The sequence below is a fragment of the Chelonoidis abingdonii genome, chromosome 23, assembly GCF_003597395.2.
Source record: "Chelonoidis abingdonii isolate Lonesome George chromosome 23, CheloAbing_2.0, whole genome shotgun sequence".
NCBI lineage: Eukaryota > Metazoa > Chordata > Testudines > Testudinidae > Chelonoidis > Chelonoidis abingdonii.
The window spans coordinates 3,542,031-3,557,556 of NC_133791.1; the positions used below are offsets into that span (position 1 = coordinate 3,542,031).

Genomic DNA, 15,526 nt, shown 5'->3' on the forward strand with positions numbered 1-15,526 from the left:
AAAAAAAAAAAAAAAAAAACACAACGGGTTTTATAAAACCTAAGATCTATAGAAATATTTTTACCACTAAGAAGGTAATTGTTTATTAAACATTCCTTTGCAGGCTTTGAAACCCAAATATTGCAGTACTAAGAACTTGGAAGTGAAAATGACCTAAGTGATTTTCATTATCAAAGCCGAAGAGTACAAAAATATGCTCAAAAGTAAACTGTTTAAAAAAAAAAAAAAAAAGACCACACCGTTAATTCAAAGTAGTGTGGTGACAGGTGACACATTTTTTCAGAGTTGGTAGTGTGCATTTTAAGATGTGTATGTTGCCTGCCTTGTTTAAAGTACACTGACTGGGAAGCCTTGCAAATTGGTTTTATGGGTTAAGAGGAAAGTAAAACAAAAGCAACTTTAAGTCATTAGAATGAACTTCATCCATTTATTTTGATGATGTGTTTAAATATGATTTAGGTTAGTTCATAGAATACTAGTATGCGCACTTTGTATATTTAGTCAAAGTGTAGCTAATAGCTCACCATGAAGAACCTACTATTAAATCTTTAAGAAGATGAGAGAGACTATTTTCTTTGTGTATAGCTAACTAAATTGAATTGCCAGATAGCATGTCAGTCAAATGATGGAGTAAAAACTTTAATAAATTTATGATCACACACCTAGAGACATCTGAAGCTCAGTAAAACTTCCTCAGTTTTCTCTTGTTGGAAGAAAATCTTTGTATTTGAATAATCCTGAATTACAGTGGCTTCCTTAAGACTTTTGTCCCCTTTTATCTAGATCTGCAGGTTCAGACCTTGGTACCAGCCTTTCCGTGCAACTTGACACTCCTTCCCTGCTTTCTCAGCCTTCATTTATTCTTTCAACCAACCCCTGCATCACCAGCACCGGCACCAGCTATAGCATGGTACCATCTCCACCTTCTTACCACAAGTCCTTGATCCCTGTTCACCCCAGCGCCATCAGCTCCACAACCAGTGTCGTGTCTGCCAGAGAAGACCAAACACCCTCTACCTCCACCAGTCACCCTTCGGCGTTCGCTGCCCTCCATGTGAGAAATGCGCCTGTTCCCTCAAAACAGAGCACCCAAAGACTTGTTATTTCTGAGGCATCCAACAGTGTGGCTTCTGGAGGGTCAGTGGGACGGTACAGCAATAGTGGGACTTCAGGAAGCAATATTGGTCTTGCTCTCTTTGGCGTGGGGCTTGGTAGCAAAGCATTGTTTCAAAGTTTAATGGAAGAAAATGGCTGCTGTTTGCTTTACATTGTGGAGGATCAGTTGCCAGATGTGGAACGTGCCTTCAATACAGAATTCCTGGCCAACACCAGGGTGCTACGGCAACAGGATGCGGACATAGTGCTCAATGATCAACGGTACAGTCCGCCAATAACTTCCATGCATGTTTCCTTGTTAAGTAATTAAGGCTTTAAGGGGTAGGTAGCACAATCAATCAGCGTTCTTACTCTCTCTTTGGAAAATTTTACTGAAGTTAGGACACACTTGGGGAATCCTGCTTGTCTGACCTCAGTACCCTCAATATTACATTACAAGATTGGAACGCTGTATTTCTTTCAACAGCAGGTGGCAGCTAGAGGTCTAGTTGAATTACTTTACTAGAAATCCTGAGGATAGCACCTCCTAGGATCTCGCTGGGAAGCTTCATTTAATTCTGTACATAGGGCTTCTGGATGTAGCCATAGAAACAAATGATCTGTCTCCTTTCTGCAGATAGTTTTGTAAGGGATGATGCCTTTGGCCAAATCCCCTTCCTCATGCTGTCATGTAGCATGTTGTCTATCAGTTTCCCTGCTGGCTGCCGCCCTTCCGCTGCAGAGTGCCTGGCTTATTTCAGTGGAGGTGAATGTGTAAAGTTCATAAAGCATTCCAGGATCCTTCAAGATGAAGGATACAGTGGAAATGTGCAACATTATGTTGTGTTTATATTGCTTTACTGAACATCCTGGAATGCTGATCTAGATTAATACAATAAAAACACGTTGGCTAAATAGATTTCCTGTCAACTTTCAAATGAAGGCAATATTTCAGATTTCACACAAATCTTAAAAGGGAACAGTGACTCTGAAAGATGTTACTTTACAGTAGAAATTCAAAGGTTAAAAATGGGTTAAATTGTACTCACTGTACATTTTTCTGAAATTTGCTGTGTAAATTTGTTTAAGCCTTTCCCCATATGTTTTGATAGCCTAGAGGGTTCAAACAGGTTTTGAAAGAAACCATTCTAAAGCTTTTTCTATTAAGCTGTGAACACATTCTCTTTATAACTATACCGTTTAAAAAAAAAAAATCTAGTGAGGCTACGGACCATGAATTAAGTCAGCGTTTCATTTAAAAACTTTACTAAATGTAGTAATCCAATCTGTTCCTGGTACTGTTGCCCCAGAGATTGTTCTTGCTGTTCTTAAAGAAATAACTTTCCCTGCTCGTAATATTATTGTCGCCTGGGAGTTGCTGGTTTCTTTCCCCACCCTCTTCCTGATGTGAGGAGCTTTTGTAATGTTCAAGAATCTTTTTCTCTCCTTAATTTTAACCCTTGTTTGTTTCAGCAGTTTTGTCTCCTATCTAAGTATTTTTCTCTTAATTTCTGCAGTGTCTCTGGAGCCATTGTCTGTTCACCACCTGAAGCAGCCTCTGAAATTGTGATAGATGCTTTACGAGCAGGTAAGGGGGACTGAAGTAGATCTGCAGCAAATTCTGCTTTCATATATAACATGTTGTCCCACTGAATTGAACCCACTATATTTATAAAGCTACCATTTGGGTAGAGACACAGTGAACCCAAAAACTGACAGTGTACTAAAAAACGATTGACTTTTGAAATCTCCTGGATCTCCTTATTGGAGAATTGATCTAAGACATGTTATTAGGGACCAATTCTATGCTCCTGAAGTCAGTGGCAAAACTGCTATTAACTTAATGGAAGCAGGATCAGGCCCAGTTTAAGTACTTAATTGGCTATTTTAAAAATAATTATAACATTAAAAAATAACAAACAGCTAATTTTCTGGTTTTTGTATATTTCTCCAGCTAAAGATCAGCCATATATTTGTTCTGAATGCTAGTTCGAATGAAAATTGCTCCAAGAATGAAATCCTTTTGTGTCTTTTACATATGATGAATAAAGTACATCAGCCCCAGCAAAACTTTGCACTTATGATCACTTTGTCAGGGAAGTCCGTGTCAGAGCTGGAATTGAGAAGTTTCTGGATCCCATTGTCAATCTCAGCCCTACACTCAGTCCACTAGAGCAGGGATCCACACATTCTTCTATAGTGTCGATCCATCTTAATGGAGTGATTATCTTGTGGACATCTCTGTTCCCATTTGCTGTCTCATGGCGTAGTTGTGGCAAGCACAGCAGGGGCATACATGGTAAAATAACATTAATGCATTTAATCAACTGTCAGTGGAGAGGAGCGCCAGCACCATGTAACAGGCCCACTCTCCATGGACTGCCACCAATTGTTCTGTTGGTCAGTGGTGGTCCATAGTGGTCTAGGGCAGTGGTGCTCAAAACAAGTTGCCTCTCTTACCTTTCTGCTAAAATGTCTCAACATTTGTATCTGTGGAAATCATTTTCCTCTGGTGGCCTATGAACTGTACATCTCTAGACACAAATTGAGCTTCCTGGTTAGTGACGATGTATCTATATTAATGCCCTCTGAACAGGACTGACTTCAGTTTTATTTGTAAATTCTTTGTCTTAATTCAATAAGGTCTTCCCATCAGCATTTATTTCAGGATTATTATTCCTCTCCAGTGATTAAAATCACTTGCAGTCTGCCTCTTTGTACCTTGTAGCTTCCCTTGAGGCATACGCTGAGTGTCTAATTGCATAATTAGGGAGAACTTAGTCCACTGAAGACACTGACCCTAATGACTGGTTATGTCAACGGAACTTGTACTGTGTTGTTCTGACTACAGGTAACTGAAATGTCTGTTCAGAGAAACACAGCTAGGAATAAAAGAAAAGCCAAGAAGATCCGAGTTTCATTCTCTCTAAAAACAATCACTTCTTGAGGTTTGTAAATAGTAAACGGTAGCTGCTGTAGGTATAGAAAATCATTCAGCTAAAACAATTTTTTCAGTTTTCTGAAACCTTGCCTCTGGAATGTGTTGACATGTATAGAGCACTGCAGAATATATAATGTTCAGTGTGGATTATGTCCTGCCTTCAATTTTGTATTCTATGACATTTACATAGGGAAAGGCGTGTTTTGCGAGAAGCTACCCAGTTTAGATAGGCAGACAGCAGAGGCTTGTTTTGATGAAGCTGACAGATGTGGAAGACCATTGGTCTGTGGATTCTACAAGTAAGACCAGCATTGTTTTGTTTTCAACAAGAAGCATAAATATAAAATGTTTATATTTGATGAAATCTTCCTAAATGTTTCTAGCTACTTAATTCTTGTTTTAGAGAAATTTTGCTTAGAAAGTAGCTAAACAGAGAGCTCAGTTGACTTGCTGCTTCAAAATTCATTGTTCACACTTCATAGAGATGACAATCAAATCTTTTCATAATTGGCATAGGATTAAAATTAATTTATTCATCTACACTGGATTGGGTGCTAACAGAATTTGCATTACAGGTACCTAGGGTAAGATTTTCAAAAGCATCTAAGCATGTTCAGGAGCGACTGAAGGAGCCTAAGTGTGACTTATGTGTTCTTGAAAATTTTATGCCAGATCTTTTTTAGAGGTGGGAAAAATGTACTGGTAACTAGAATTACTGAGCCATACTATAGATCAACATTGTTGGCCTGTGGCTTCAGAAAAAAAACAAAGTGGGAAGATTTTTTTGTATGTGTATACAGTCATCTAATTCAGCAGACATGGGTTTTGAGAAAAGTTAGACTACCTGAGATCTGCATTTGGCTGTTCTCAGTTGCAAAACTAAATGCTTTGCAGAAATGTCGAGTCCAGTAAAAAAACACTACAACATTAAGCCTTGTCACAAAGTACAATTCCGCCTCTCAGACAATTTCTGCTTATGCGTATTGCACTTGTTTTCTTTCAAACCTTAGAAATTACAGACCTTATTTGTTTGGCTGTTTTTTTTTTAATAACAATTCTGTTGCAGCAATCGAAAAATAAAATGAGAAGAAAGAAGTAAATAGGTTCTGTTTTTTAAAATATCACAGCGTAATTTTCTATAAAAATCATGCCAAAGAGATTTTATATATTTTGAAAACTTACCTTTATTTTGATTGTCTTTTAATATTTGTTACTGACTTTCTAGCTGTATCCTAAATCTTGTACTGACTGAAATATGTCAGCCCTTCTTCGGTGGACCATACATAATTATAGGGTGTAAGTAATAGAGTAGGCTCTGAGATGGTAATGCTCTTTGTAAAGAACGTATGTAACAAAAACTCTGAGCTACTACTGATGTAATTAAGCCACTGTAATTTGGTGAAATTCACCTTTATGCATATAGCCAGTATAGTACATATATATTATTTAAATGTAACGTAAGCCCTATTTTGAATATCTTAGGCTGACCTTCTGTATACAGGTGAATTTAGCTCATTATTCCTTATAACACCTTTTGGAAGAAGTAGTTTTTGTACATTCTAGGGTCGCATAATGGACATCAAAATGAAAGTCCTGCATGTTTTCAGAATGATTGGGCCATTTAATAGGAATACATGTAGTAAATATTAAAAAGTGTTATTTCTCCTTATGGTTGTATATATGGATCTTAGGGGTTGTCTACACTACAGGTTATGTCGGCATAATTTATGGGTCTCAGGAGTGTCAGTAAGCCACCCCACTTGGTGACATAAGTTACACCAACCTAAGCGCTGCGCGCTGTGTTGGCGGGAGAGCTTCTCCCGCCACCATAGCTACTGCCTCTCACAGAGGTGATTTTATTATGCCGACGATACAGCTGCCTGTCATTGGCATAGTATCAGAGGGGTAGCAATGTTAGTCTGGATCTGTAAGAGCAGCAAAGAGTCCTGTGGCACCTTATAGACTAACAGAGGTATTGGAGCATAAGCTTTCCTGGGTAAATACCCACTTCGTCAAATGCACATGGCATAGTGTCTTCACCAGACACGCTGCGTTAAAGCACTGCTGTAGCACTTCTAGTGTAGACTAACCCTAAATCATTGTAAATATGGGGAAAGAAGGTTAATTCTAATGTACTTCTGCTTTGTTACAGTTCTGTAAACTCAGTAAGTCAAGGAAAGTGGCTCTGAGTTTACACCCAGAATTTGACCCAATATATTTAGTAACTGTGGATTATTACCCTCCCTGTCTTCCCCCCAGCCTTGACCACTTACGTTTTTTGTTGTTGTTGTTGAAAACTGTTAATTTTTTCTTAAAATGTTCTTAATTATCTGTATGCAAATTATATATATATGGAAATATACTCAAACACAATATATATTGCGTTTTGCTTTGAGTGCTATAGAAGAAGTTGAGCCCAAGCCACAAGGTTGGATCTGAACTTCTCTAGAGTGGAGGGTTTTTTTTTTTGTTAAGACCTAATTGAATATAAAACCGTAAAGGTGTCTTTTTAAGCTATATATAACTTCCTGGACATTGCCCATCACTTTATTCATAGTGGCTTAATATCTTAGTTTATATTGTTAGTAAAGGGCTTTAAGGGCAAATACTCATTCTGCTTATTGCCTATGAGAACTTATTATGAGTTTTTGGAAGTCTCATAATTTGCTGAGCAATTGATCTCATCAGAAAAATTGGACTTTGACTCTTGTCTAAGTTGTAAGTTATCTCAAGTCCAGACTTTTTTCTGCCACCATCAAACATCTGACTGCATGTCAGTGGTGTAGATGACCTGTTCTCTACTGAACACTCACTGTTCTACATTGGCTGTCTCTCTGTAGGCGTTTTGATCCAGCCCTGCAGTTCTTGTATAAAAAAGTCCATGACAGCCAGGCACTGGGGAGGATTCATCGGATTTCGACAGTTAGCAGCATATATCCAGCAGCATCTCTTAGCTTCCTAAAAAAGTCAGGTACTGAGTAGCTTTCTTATAGAAGAAGAGGTTGGTTCTGTGAAGGGATAGCAATTTATCTTGCCACATATTTGTGTGTGTGTGTGTGTGTGTGCGCGCGCGCCCCTAAAATGCATTATTGTGTTTCTTACAACAGGGAATATTCCCTTTGGCCCTAACATTGATTTTTGACGAGTGAGTATATCTGTATGTTCTTGGAAATAATATTGCTGGTGCTCTTACATTGGTTTCCATGCAGTATAGCTATCTAGGTTTGCTCATAGGTTTTATAGGAATTAAATGCTAAATCTTGTAGTGCCCATTTTTTCCCTCTTACTTCCAGGTGGGATTTTCTATAATGCTGCTGTACATGATATTGATATTATCAGTTTGTTGCTGGGAGAAAGTGCACCAGATACAATATTTTCACTGGGACATGCATTCTGTGCAGGTAAAACTACATGGATTGGTGACATTGTATTGGATGTGTTGTTAGTTTCCTAGTCATTGCATATTTCAGTGCTAGAAATTTGAAAATATGTTAAGGGGCAACTAATGTAGCTGTTCTCTGATGAATCTGTTTGAAAATTGAAATACAAAACAATTTCTAGAATGTTGGGCTAGATTTACAAACACTTAAAAAACTTCACTGAATTCTGTGAATTTCTCAGTGCTTCAAAACTATTATTGTAGGAATATCAGTAATGCCAATTACTGTGAACGTTGGTGATTTGTAAATGGTTTCAAACAAAGCTTTGTGCTTAAAAATACCATTTTTTCAGTTCTTTGGTTAAACTTGACCTAGATAAAGTTGATCATTTCCCTTTTAATACTTCAGACCCCTTTATGGACCTGGTTTACATCAGCCTGTTAAACTATTAATCAGAGCCTAACTCTTTTTAATGTAATATTGGTTGCTGCCAGCAATGGGCTGCCATTGCTACAAGCTGCAATATAGATCATCTTAATGTGTGGTAGGGCATTGAATTGCCAGGAATAAAACCAATAAGTGACCATATAATGGAATATGTAGGCCACATACTGAAGGCTGCCTGATGTTTCTGTATTGTAACAACAAAGGCAGGTATGTTTCAAAGGCAAAAGGTTCTCTCTAAGGTAGGTCATGCTGCTTGTCCTGGAGAGTTCAACCCCCAGTAAGTACAGTAGAAGCATCTCCAGAGTTTAGCAGTGCTGAAGAGTGGTGAGGTGGACTGTACTCTGATTAATGTAGGTGGCCATAAACATGTTCAATATTTACTATGCTTCTATTTTACTGTTTTTAAAGATGTTCTTTTCACCATAACACCTCTTATGAAATAAGAGCAGTTTTGTGTACAAGAGACTTGCTGGTTTGCTTAATTTCCTAGTCTGAGTTAGTGTGTCTCTTGTCACTCAGATATGGCCTACTTGAAGGATGCAGACACTGTAGCAGTCAGCATGAAATTTCCTAGTGGAGCAATTGTTACTTTGGACGTGAGTCAGCACTGTACTAAAAGCTGTGATCAGAGACTAGAGGTGGGTTTTTTCAGATGAGTCTGTCATGATACTATAGGTGTACACACAACACTACTACTGCAGTAGAAGTAACAATTAATTGACTGTCATGCTCTCAATTTAAAATAAACCACCTGTTTTGTTAGTCAAATTCTGCCAGTGGATGTGCACATTGTCATTTTTTGGAATTACTGTGAGCTTCATATAGTCACGCAAGAGCAGAATTTGGCCCTGATAGTTTCTCAGCTGTTTCAGGTGCCTTGAGGCTTAAACTTTGTAGACAACCTATCCCTTTTTTCCCCGTAATGTTTTTATTGTGGTCACAACAAACCAAGAGGTAAATCAGAGTCTCACAGATATAAAAGGTATCAAGAGGGGAGCATCTGTCATTATTGGAGCAAATCTTTTCTGCCCAAGTTCATGTTGGTTTTCTATTAGAGTTCTTTAAGCTGGATTTGGTGGAGGGAAATGTTTAAGCCTTAAAATAAAAGCAGCTTGTTTCATAACAAAGGGAGAGTGGATATACTGGTGCAACTGTAATCCAGGCTAGTACAGCATGTGCTTGTGTCCTCTGTAGTGACCGAACAAGTAATTCTACCTGCTGGACGAGTTATTCCTCAAGTGGTACAAGCCCATGGTTTATAGATGGTTTTAAGGCCAAAAGCATGTTAATTTAGGGATACGTTTATGTGTATTTTTGGTTTCTCCCCCCCCCCCCTTTCTCCTAGGTTCATGGTTCTCAAGGAACATTACGGGTAGATAATCAGAATCCCTTGGGAATTACAGAACATGGAACGTCTGTGTCCATATATTCACAAACCCAGGCTGATCGGTACAAAGAAGCATACAGAGAACTCTTTAGACACTTTCTCAGAACCCTCAAAGGTTAGAAAAAATTGCAAACATATGCAATGTCCATTTATTTGTAAGAGTAATCTTAATTTCACTTTTGGATTTGCTTTTAAAAAACAAAAAGTCTTGAAAATTGTTCCAAAAGCAATGTCAATTAGGGATTCATTTATTCTTGGAATCTTGGTCTCCACAAGGAGAGAAAATGAAGAAACTGGTGTTCAGACTGGCTGGTGTTTAGAGTTCATATGAACAGTTTGAAAAGTAAAACCTTGTTGCCCTTAAATAACTCTGAAATCTAGATGGTTGTTTTTAATATCAGAATTGACATTTCTGGTGGCAGCCAAATAAAATGCTAATTGATGACACTGAAAGTGTGGGAACCCAATGAATGGGTCTAGTTCTGGCTGTGGATGTCCCACCGTGTCACATGTATATCTGAATACAGAAGTTTGCCCTAAAGCTGTCAGACCTAGAAAAAGAGAGTAGATTTTCAATGTTTAATGCTTAATGTTTAAGATTTGCTGGTGGTTTAAAGCAGCACCCATAAGCTGGAAATTTGCTGACAGTACAGTTTTCATAGATTTGAAGTCCAGAAGGGATCATTGTGATCATCTAGTCTGACCTCCTGTATAACACGGGCCAGAGAATTTCCCAAAATAATTCCTAGAACAGAGCTTTTTAAAAAATAATAATTAATAATCCAATCTTGATTTAAAAATTGTCAGTGATGGAGAATCCAGTTCCAATGGCTAATTACTCTCACTGTTAAACATTTGCTTTATTTTCAGTCTGAATTTGTGTAGCTTCAGCTTCCAGCCATTGGATCATGATATACCTTTCTCTACTGGATTGAAAAGTCCATTGTTAAATATTAGTTCCCCATGATAGGTACTCAAACACTGTAATCAAGTCACCCCTTAACTGTCTCTTTGTTATGCTAAACAGATTGAGCTCTTTGAGTCCGTGACTACAAGACATTTTTCTAACCCTATACTCATTCTCATGGCTCGTTTCTGAACTCTCTAATTTATCAACATCCTTCTTGAATTGGACACAATATTCCAGCAGTGGTCACACCAGTGCCAAGCATAGAAGAAAAATAACTTCTCTACTTTTACTTGTGAGTCACTTGTTTCTGCATCCAGAGATCACATTAGTCTTTTCACTGGGAGCTTATGTTCAGCTGATTATTCGCTGCAACCCACAAATCTTATTTCAAATTCGCTGCTTCCCAGGATAGAGTTCCCCATTTGTGCAAGTATGGCCTACATTCTTTGTTCCTAGATGGGTACAATCATATTTTGCCATGTTTAAAATGCATATTATTTGCTTGTATCCTGCTTACCAAGGGGTTTGGATCACTCTGTATCAGTGACCTGTCCTCTTCATTATTTGCCACTTCTCCAGTTTTTATGTCATCTAAAAACTTTGTCAGTTATTTTCTTTCAGGTCATTAATAAAAATAGGACCAAAAACTGATCCTTGTGGCACTCCATTAAAATTATCGGTGATAATTCCCTGGTTACATTATGTTTATGAAACCTATTAGGTAGCTTTTATCCATTTAATGCGTGCCATATTAACTTTATATCATTCTAGTTTTTTTAATCAAAATGTCAGGTGGTATCAAGTCAAACCTTACATGTATCTAAGTATAGTACTTCAACAGCCTTACCTTTATCAACCAAACTTATAGTCGCATCAAAATAAGATATCAAGTTAGTTTGACAGGCTCTATTTTCTGTAAACCCATCTTGAATAGTATTAATTATATTGCCCTCCTTTAATTCTTTATTAATCAAGTCCTGTATCAGCTGCTCCATTATCTTGCCTGGGATCATTGTCAGGCTGACAGGCCTGTAACTATCTGGGTCATCCTGTTTACCCTTTTGAAAATTTGGCACAGCATTAGCTTTCTTCCAGTCTTCTGGAACTTCCCCAGTTCTCCAAGATTTACTGAAGATCAACATTATGGTCTGAAGATAATACTTAGCCCTGCCATGGGTGCAGGAGACTGGCATAGATGAACTCTCAAGGTCCCTTCCAGTTCTATGATTCTATGATTAACAGTCCGTGAGCTCCTCAGACAGCTATTTGAAAACTCTTGTATGAAGTTTGTTACCTGGCTCCTAGCATTGGTATAGAGGAAACTAAAGAATTTCTTCCCTTCTTGTCCTTCAGTTCCTTGATTAATTTTGCTCTCGAAATCTCCATTTTGAGCTGAGTACACCTATCTTCCCTCTTTTTATCCTCCCTGTTTATTAGTTTAACACCCTTGACTACTCTAGCCAGCCTGTCCCTGAGAAGATTAGCCCCCCTTTTACTGAAGGCCATCCAAACTGTACAGCTCCTTCACTCCACAGAAGCAAAACCCACCACCCTACACCACTTACGTAGCCAGCAGTTCTAGAATCTTCTATCTTCCTTTACTTGTGGGGCAAGAAGGAACTCAGAGAAGATAGCTTAGACATGCTATATTTTACAGCATGCTTCATGTTCCCTGAAGTCATCTACTGTTTGCAGTATGTCCTGCGACACTGTCATTAGTGCCTCTATAAGATCCTTTCCCATCGACTTCAGAAGCCTATCCAGCTTTAAAGTGACATCTCAAGTCTGGCTCAGGGAAGGTAGCACACCAGGGTGTTGTCTATCTGTCCCTTGTAGAATGTTCTTTCGATTCTTCTGAGTTCTAGATTGTCTGTCTTCCTTGGATGGTTGTAGAACTTCGTGGGAAAGCTTGATTTTCTTACAGATTGGGCCAACTTGCCATCCACGGCTATATCCCATACATCTCTCCGTTCCCTTGGACCAGCTGGATTTTGAGAAGTCTCTTCCACAGTTTCCACTCTGAGGAATTGGTATCGATTGGAAATGTCTAGTGTGGAATTCCTCCAGGTCCTTTTCTCTGTGGTAGTCACAGTCTGCCTGCTCTTGGCAATCACTAGTCCCATAGAATGCCAACATAACGTCTTGCCTCTTGTGGTTACGAACTGCCAGGCCTACACTCTGACTTCCTCTCTCTCCTACTCATTGTGGCCGTCTTCTTTCTTGCTTGAAGCTGGAGTACTGATGTTTCCTGAACCTGGCTGTCTAGGAAACGCCTCAGCTTTTCTTATTCTCAGTAATGTGTCTATTTCCCCCTCTTGTCCAAGAATTTTCTACTTCAGCACAGTCACTGGCCTGCACTTCATGCACAGGAAGTTGCTTCTAGTTTTTGGCAGGAAAGAAAACATGGCACATCTGTTGTAGGTCACCACCATGCTTCTATCATTGGCCATTTTGAAATCACTTGTAGAACTGAACCTGGAAGATTCTCTCACTCTGTTCTCTAAACTCCCTCTGAAATTCTCCTGATAGCTGCCTCTGATCATGGCTCTCAAGTTCATGTAATAAGTGCAGTATAAAATGCCACATTTTAAACAAGCTGCTATTAATACCAGGATCCAAAAAAGTAACTAAATTGAAGAAATCTTTAAAATATATCTAATATCCCCACCCCCGTCTCCCCTGAGAAAAGTACTTCTTTCTTTTAAAAATTTTCATGCTGTGTTGAGCAAAATGGGTACAATATCCTCCTACAATGCAAAACTTTAGAGCCTACAAGTTCACTCAGTCCTCGTCCTTGTTCAGCCAATCGCTAAGGCAAATAAGTTTGTTTACATTTGTGGGAGATAATGCTGCCCACTTCTTATTTACAATGTCACCAGAAAGAGAGAACAGGCGTTTGTATGGGACTTTTGTAGCCAACACTGCAAGGTATTTACATGCCAGATATGCTAAACATTCGTATGCCCCTTCATGCTACAGCCACCATTCCAGAGGACATGCGTCCATGCTGCTGATGCTCCTTAAAAAAAATAATGTGTTAATTAAATTTGTGACTGAACTCCTTGGGGAAGAATTATATGTCTCCGGCTCTGTTTTACCTGCATTCTGCCATATATTTCATGTTATAGCAGTCTTGGATGATGACTCAGCACGTTGTTCGTTTTAAGAACATTTTTGCTGCAGATTTGACAAAACGCAAAGAAGGTACCCATGCGAGATTTCTAAAGATAGCTAAAGTACTCAATCCAAGGTTTAAGAATCTGAAGTGCTTACAAAATTTGAGTGGGACGAGGTGTGGAATATGCTTTCAGAAGTCTTAAAAGAGCAGCACTCCAATGCAGAAACTACAGAACCCGAACTGCCAAAATAGAGAATCGGCCTTCTGCTGGTGGCATCTGACTCAGAGGATGAAAATGAACATGCATTGTTCCACACTGCTTTGGACAGTTATCTAGCAGAAAATGTCATCAGCGTGGACGCATGTCTTCTGGAATGATGGCTGAAGAAGAAAGGGACGTAGGCATCGTTAGCACATCTGGCATGTAAAATACCTTGTGACACCAGCTACAAACACTTGGTTATTACCAGACAGTGATGCTAGCTCTACAAACACTTGGTTATTACCAGACAATGAGATACATTGATGAACCATATTTTTATACAGAACATTTGTATTACAGTAGCTTTTGCAGGATCCAAGTGAGATTGGGGCCCCATTATGCGTAGGCTCTGTACATAAAGATAGGAAGAGACGTAGTCCCTGCCCTGGAGAATTTATAGTCTAAAAAGACAAAGGGTGGCAAGGGAAACACAGGTGAAATGACTTGCCCATGATCACATGTACGTCAGCAGCAGAGCTAGGAATAGACCCCAGGACTCCTGATTCAGAGTCCAAAGCCTTGTCCACTATACTTCATTGCCTGTAGTAACATATTCTTACTTTTACAGGCAAAGAACCCCCTGTTATCACCAAAGAGCAGTTTCTCTGGACGATTCAGGTAGCTGCAGCTGCTGAACAGTCTTGGAGGAACGGATCTGCTGTGGACTTGCGCAATGAAGCAATAGACGTGTCTCTAATCAAGACTGAAATAATGTGACACACACTGCTGTTTGAAGTGAAGGCTATTCCCTGAGCTCTGCTAAAGGGAGTGAAGTCTCTCTTCATCTAGTGAGGTTTCCACTGTTGACTTAATACAAAACTAAACAACCTTTTTTATTTTTTTATTTTTCTTTACATTTTCACTGGAAACACCTATAACTCAGATACCTTTTAGAACTACAGGAGTGTTCAGTACTGGTGTTCCCGATGATTCTTAGGACATCATTCAGGACTCGGAGAAGAAATTATGGGAGGCTTTGTCTACAGTGGCATTTCCTTTTTGAAGGAGTTACTTTCAGGTTCTGAAATACTGTTTTTCTGATAGTGGATTTCCCAGACACTAATCATGATAAGATAATGACGTACTGACAACCTGCTGTTGTAGTGAAGACTGTGCAATGAACATCTTGAATGGCAGCTTGAAAATGAGGTGCAATCATGGTATTCAAAATAAGAGCATCCATTTGATCCATACTATACATCTCATTAGTATATGCAGGAATGTGATTTGTCTACTAAATACCCCTCTTCTGAGTCCCCCATCTATAGAACTGTCCATGTTGTTCTTAATTCATTGCTGTGGATTTGAAATAACATAGCTGAGGAGTTGTGAGCGTCTAACTTTTTGAAAATGAGCAGGCAGGGAGACTTCTTACCAACCTGGCTCTAGAGTGTAATGAAAGAAACTTGGAAGGCATGCTATAAATTGGACTTTTTCACAGAGCAAACCATGCACTTGGGCATTTCTATATGAACGCTGCATCAGTGTTAAAAAAAATAAAGGTTTCTTTTAGAACAAAATTATGAATCTCTATACAGTAGCACTGTACAATGTCTGTTACAAAGAAACATGTCACCTGGATGCAACAGAGTGCGCGATCTATCAGCAGTTTTGTTTTCTTTGCTTGAATCCAAATTCATGTTTCAATGTTTCTTCAGTAGGGAAATTAAATAATACCTGTTTTCCCTGAGTGGGGGAAGGGAATATGATATACATGCTTTTTACAGTCCGCCAGATTTGGATTACACATCACAGAAAACGATAGTGCCTTCCATAACAGGCAAGTCTGTTTTAAACCAGGTTATTTGTAATTTTTTATTCTTATGTTGAGCATATTGAAATTTATATATTTGACTTCTTTATTCTTGTTTGTATTTCTCATATCCTGGCTTTCAAGATTTTAAAAAAGTTTTTTTTAAATTGTATTAAAATAACATTCTTGCATTGAATGTGTGAACAACTATATATGTCACATTTTCTCTTCCT

At 38.7% G+C, this 15,526-nt stretch overlaps 1 protein-coding gene across 2 annotated transcripts; it reads left to right on the forward strand.

Moving 5' to 3' along the window:
- Positions 1-15,501, forward strand: LOC116815378 (myo-inositol 2-dehydrogenase-like). Of its 2 annotated transcripts, XM_032763726.2 has the most exons (8): positions 1-1,377; positions 2,613-2,683; positions 4,227-4,335; positions 6,877-7,007; positions 7,330-7,437; positions 8,383-8,501; positions 9,209-9,365; positions 14,109-15,501. In XM_032763726.2, exons 1-8 carry the CDS (start codon positions 908-910, stop codon positions 14,255-14,257), a joined length of 1,314 nt encoding a protein of 437 aa, XP_032619617.1. In that variant the 5' UTR covers positions 1-907; the 3' UTR covers positions 14,258-15,501. The 2 variants fall into 2 exon arrangements, with proteins under 2 accessions (XP_032619617.1, XP_032619619.1); XM_032763728.2 differs by lacking the exons at positions 4,227-4,335; positions 6,877-7,007.
- Positions 15,502-15,526: the final 25 nt, after the last annotated feature.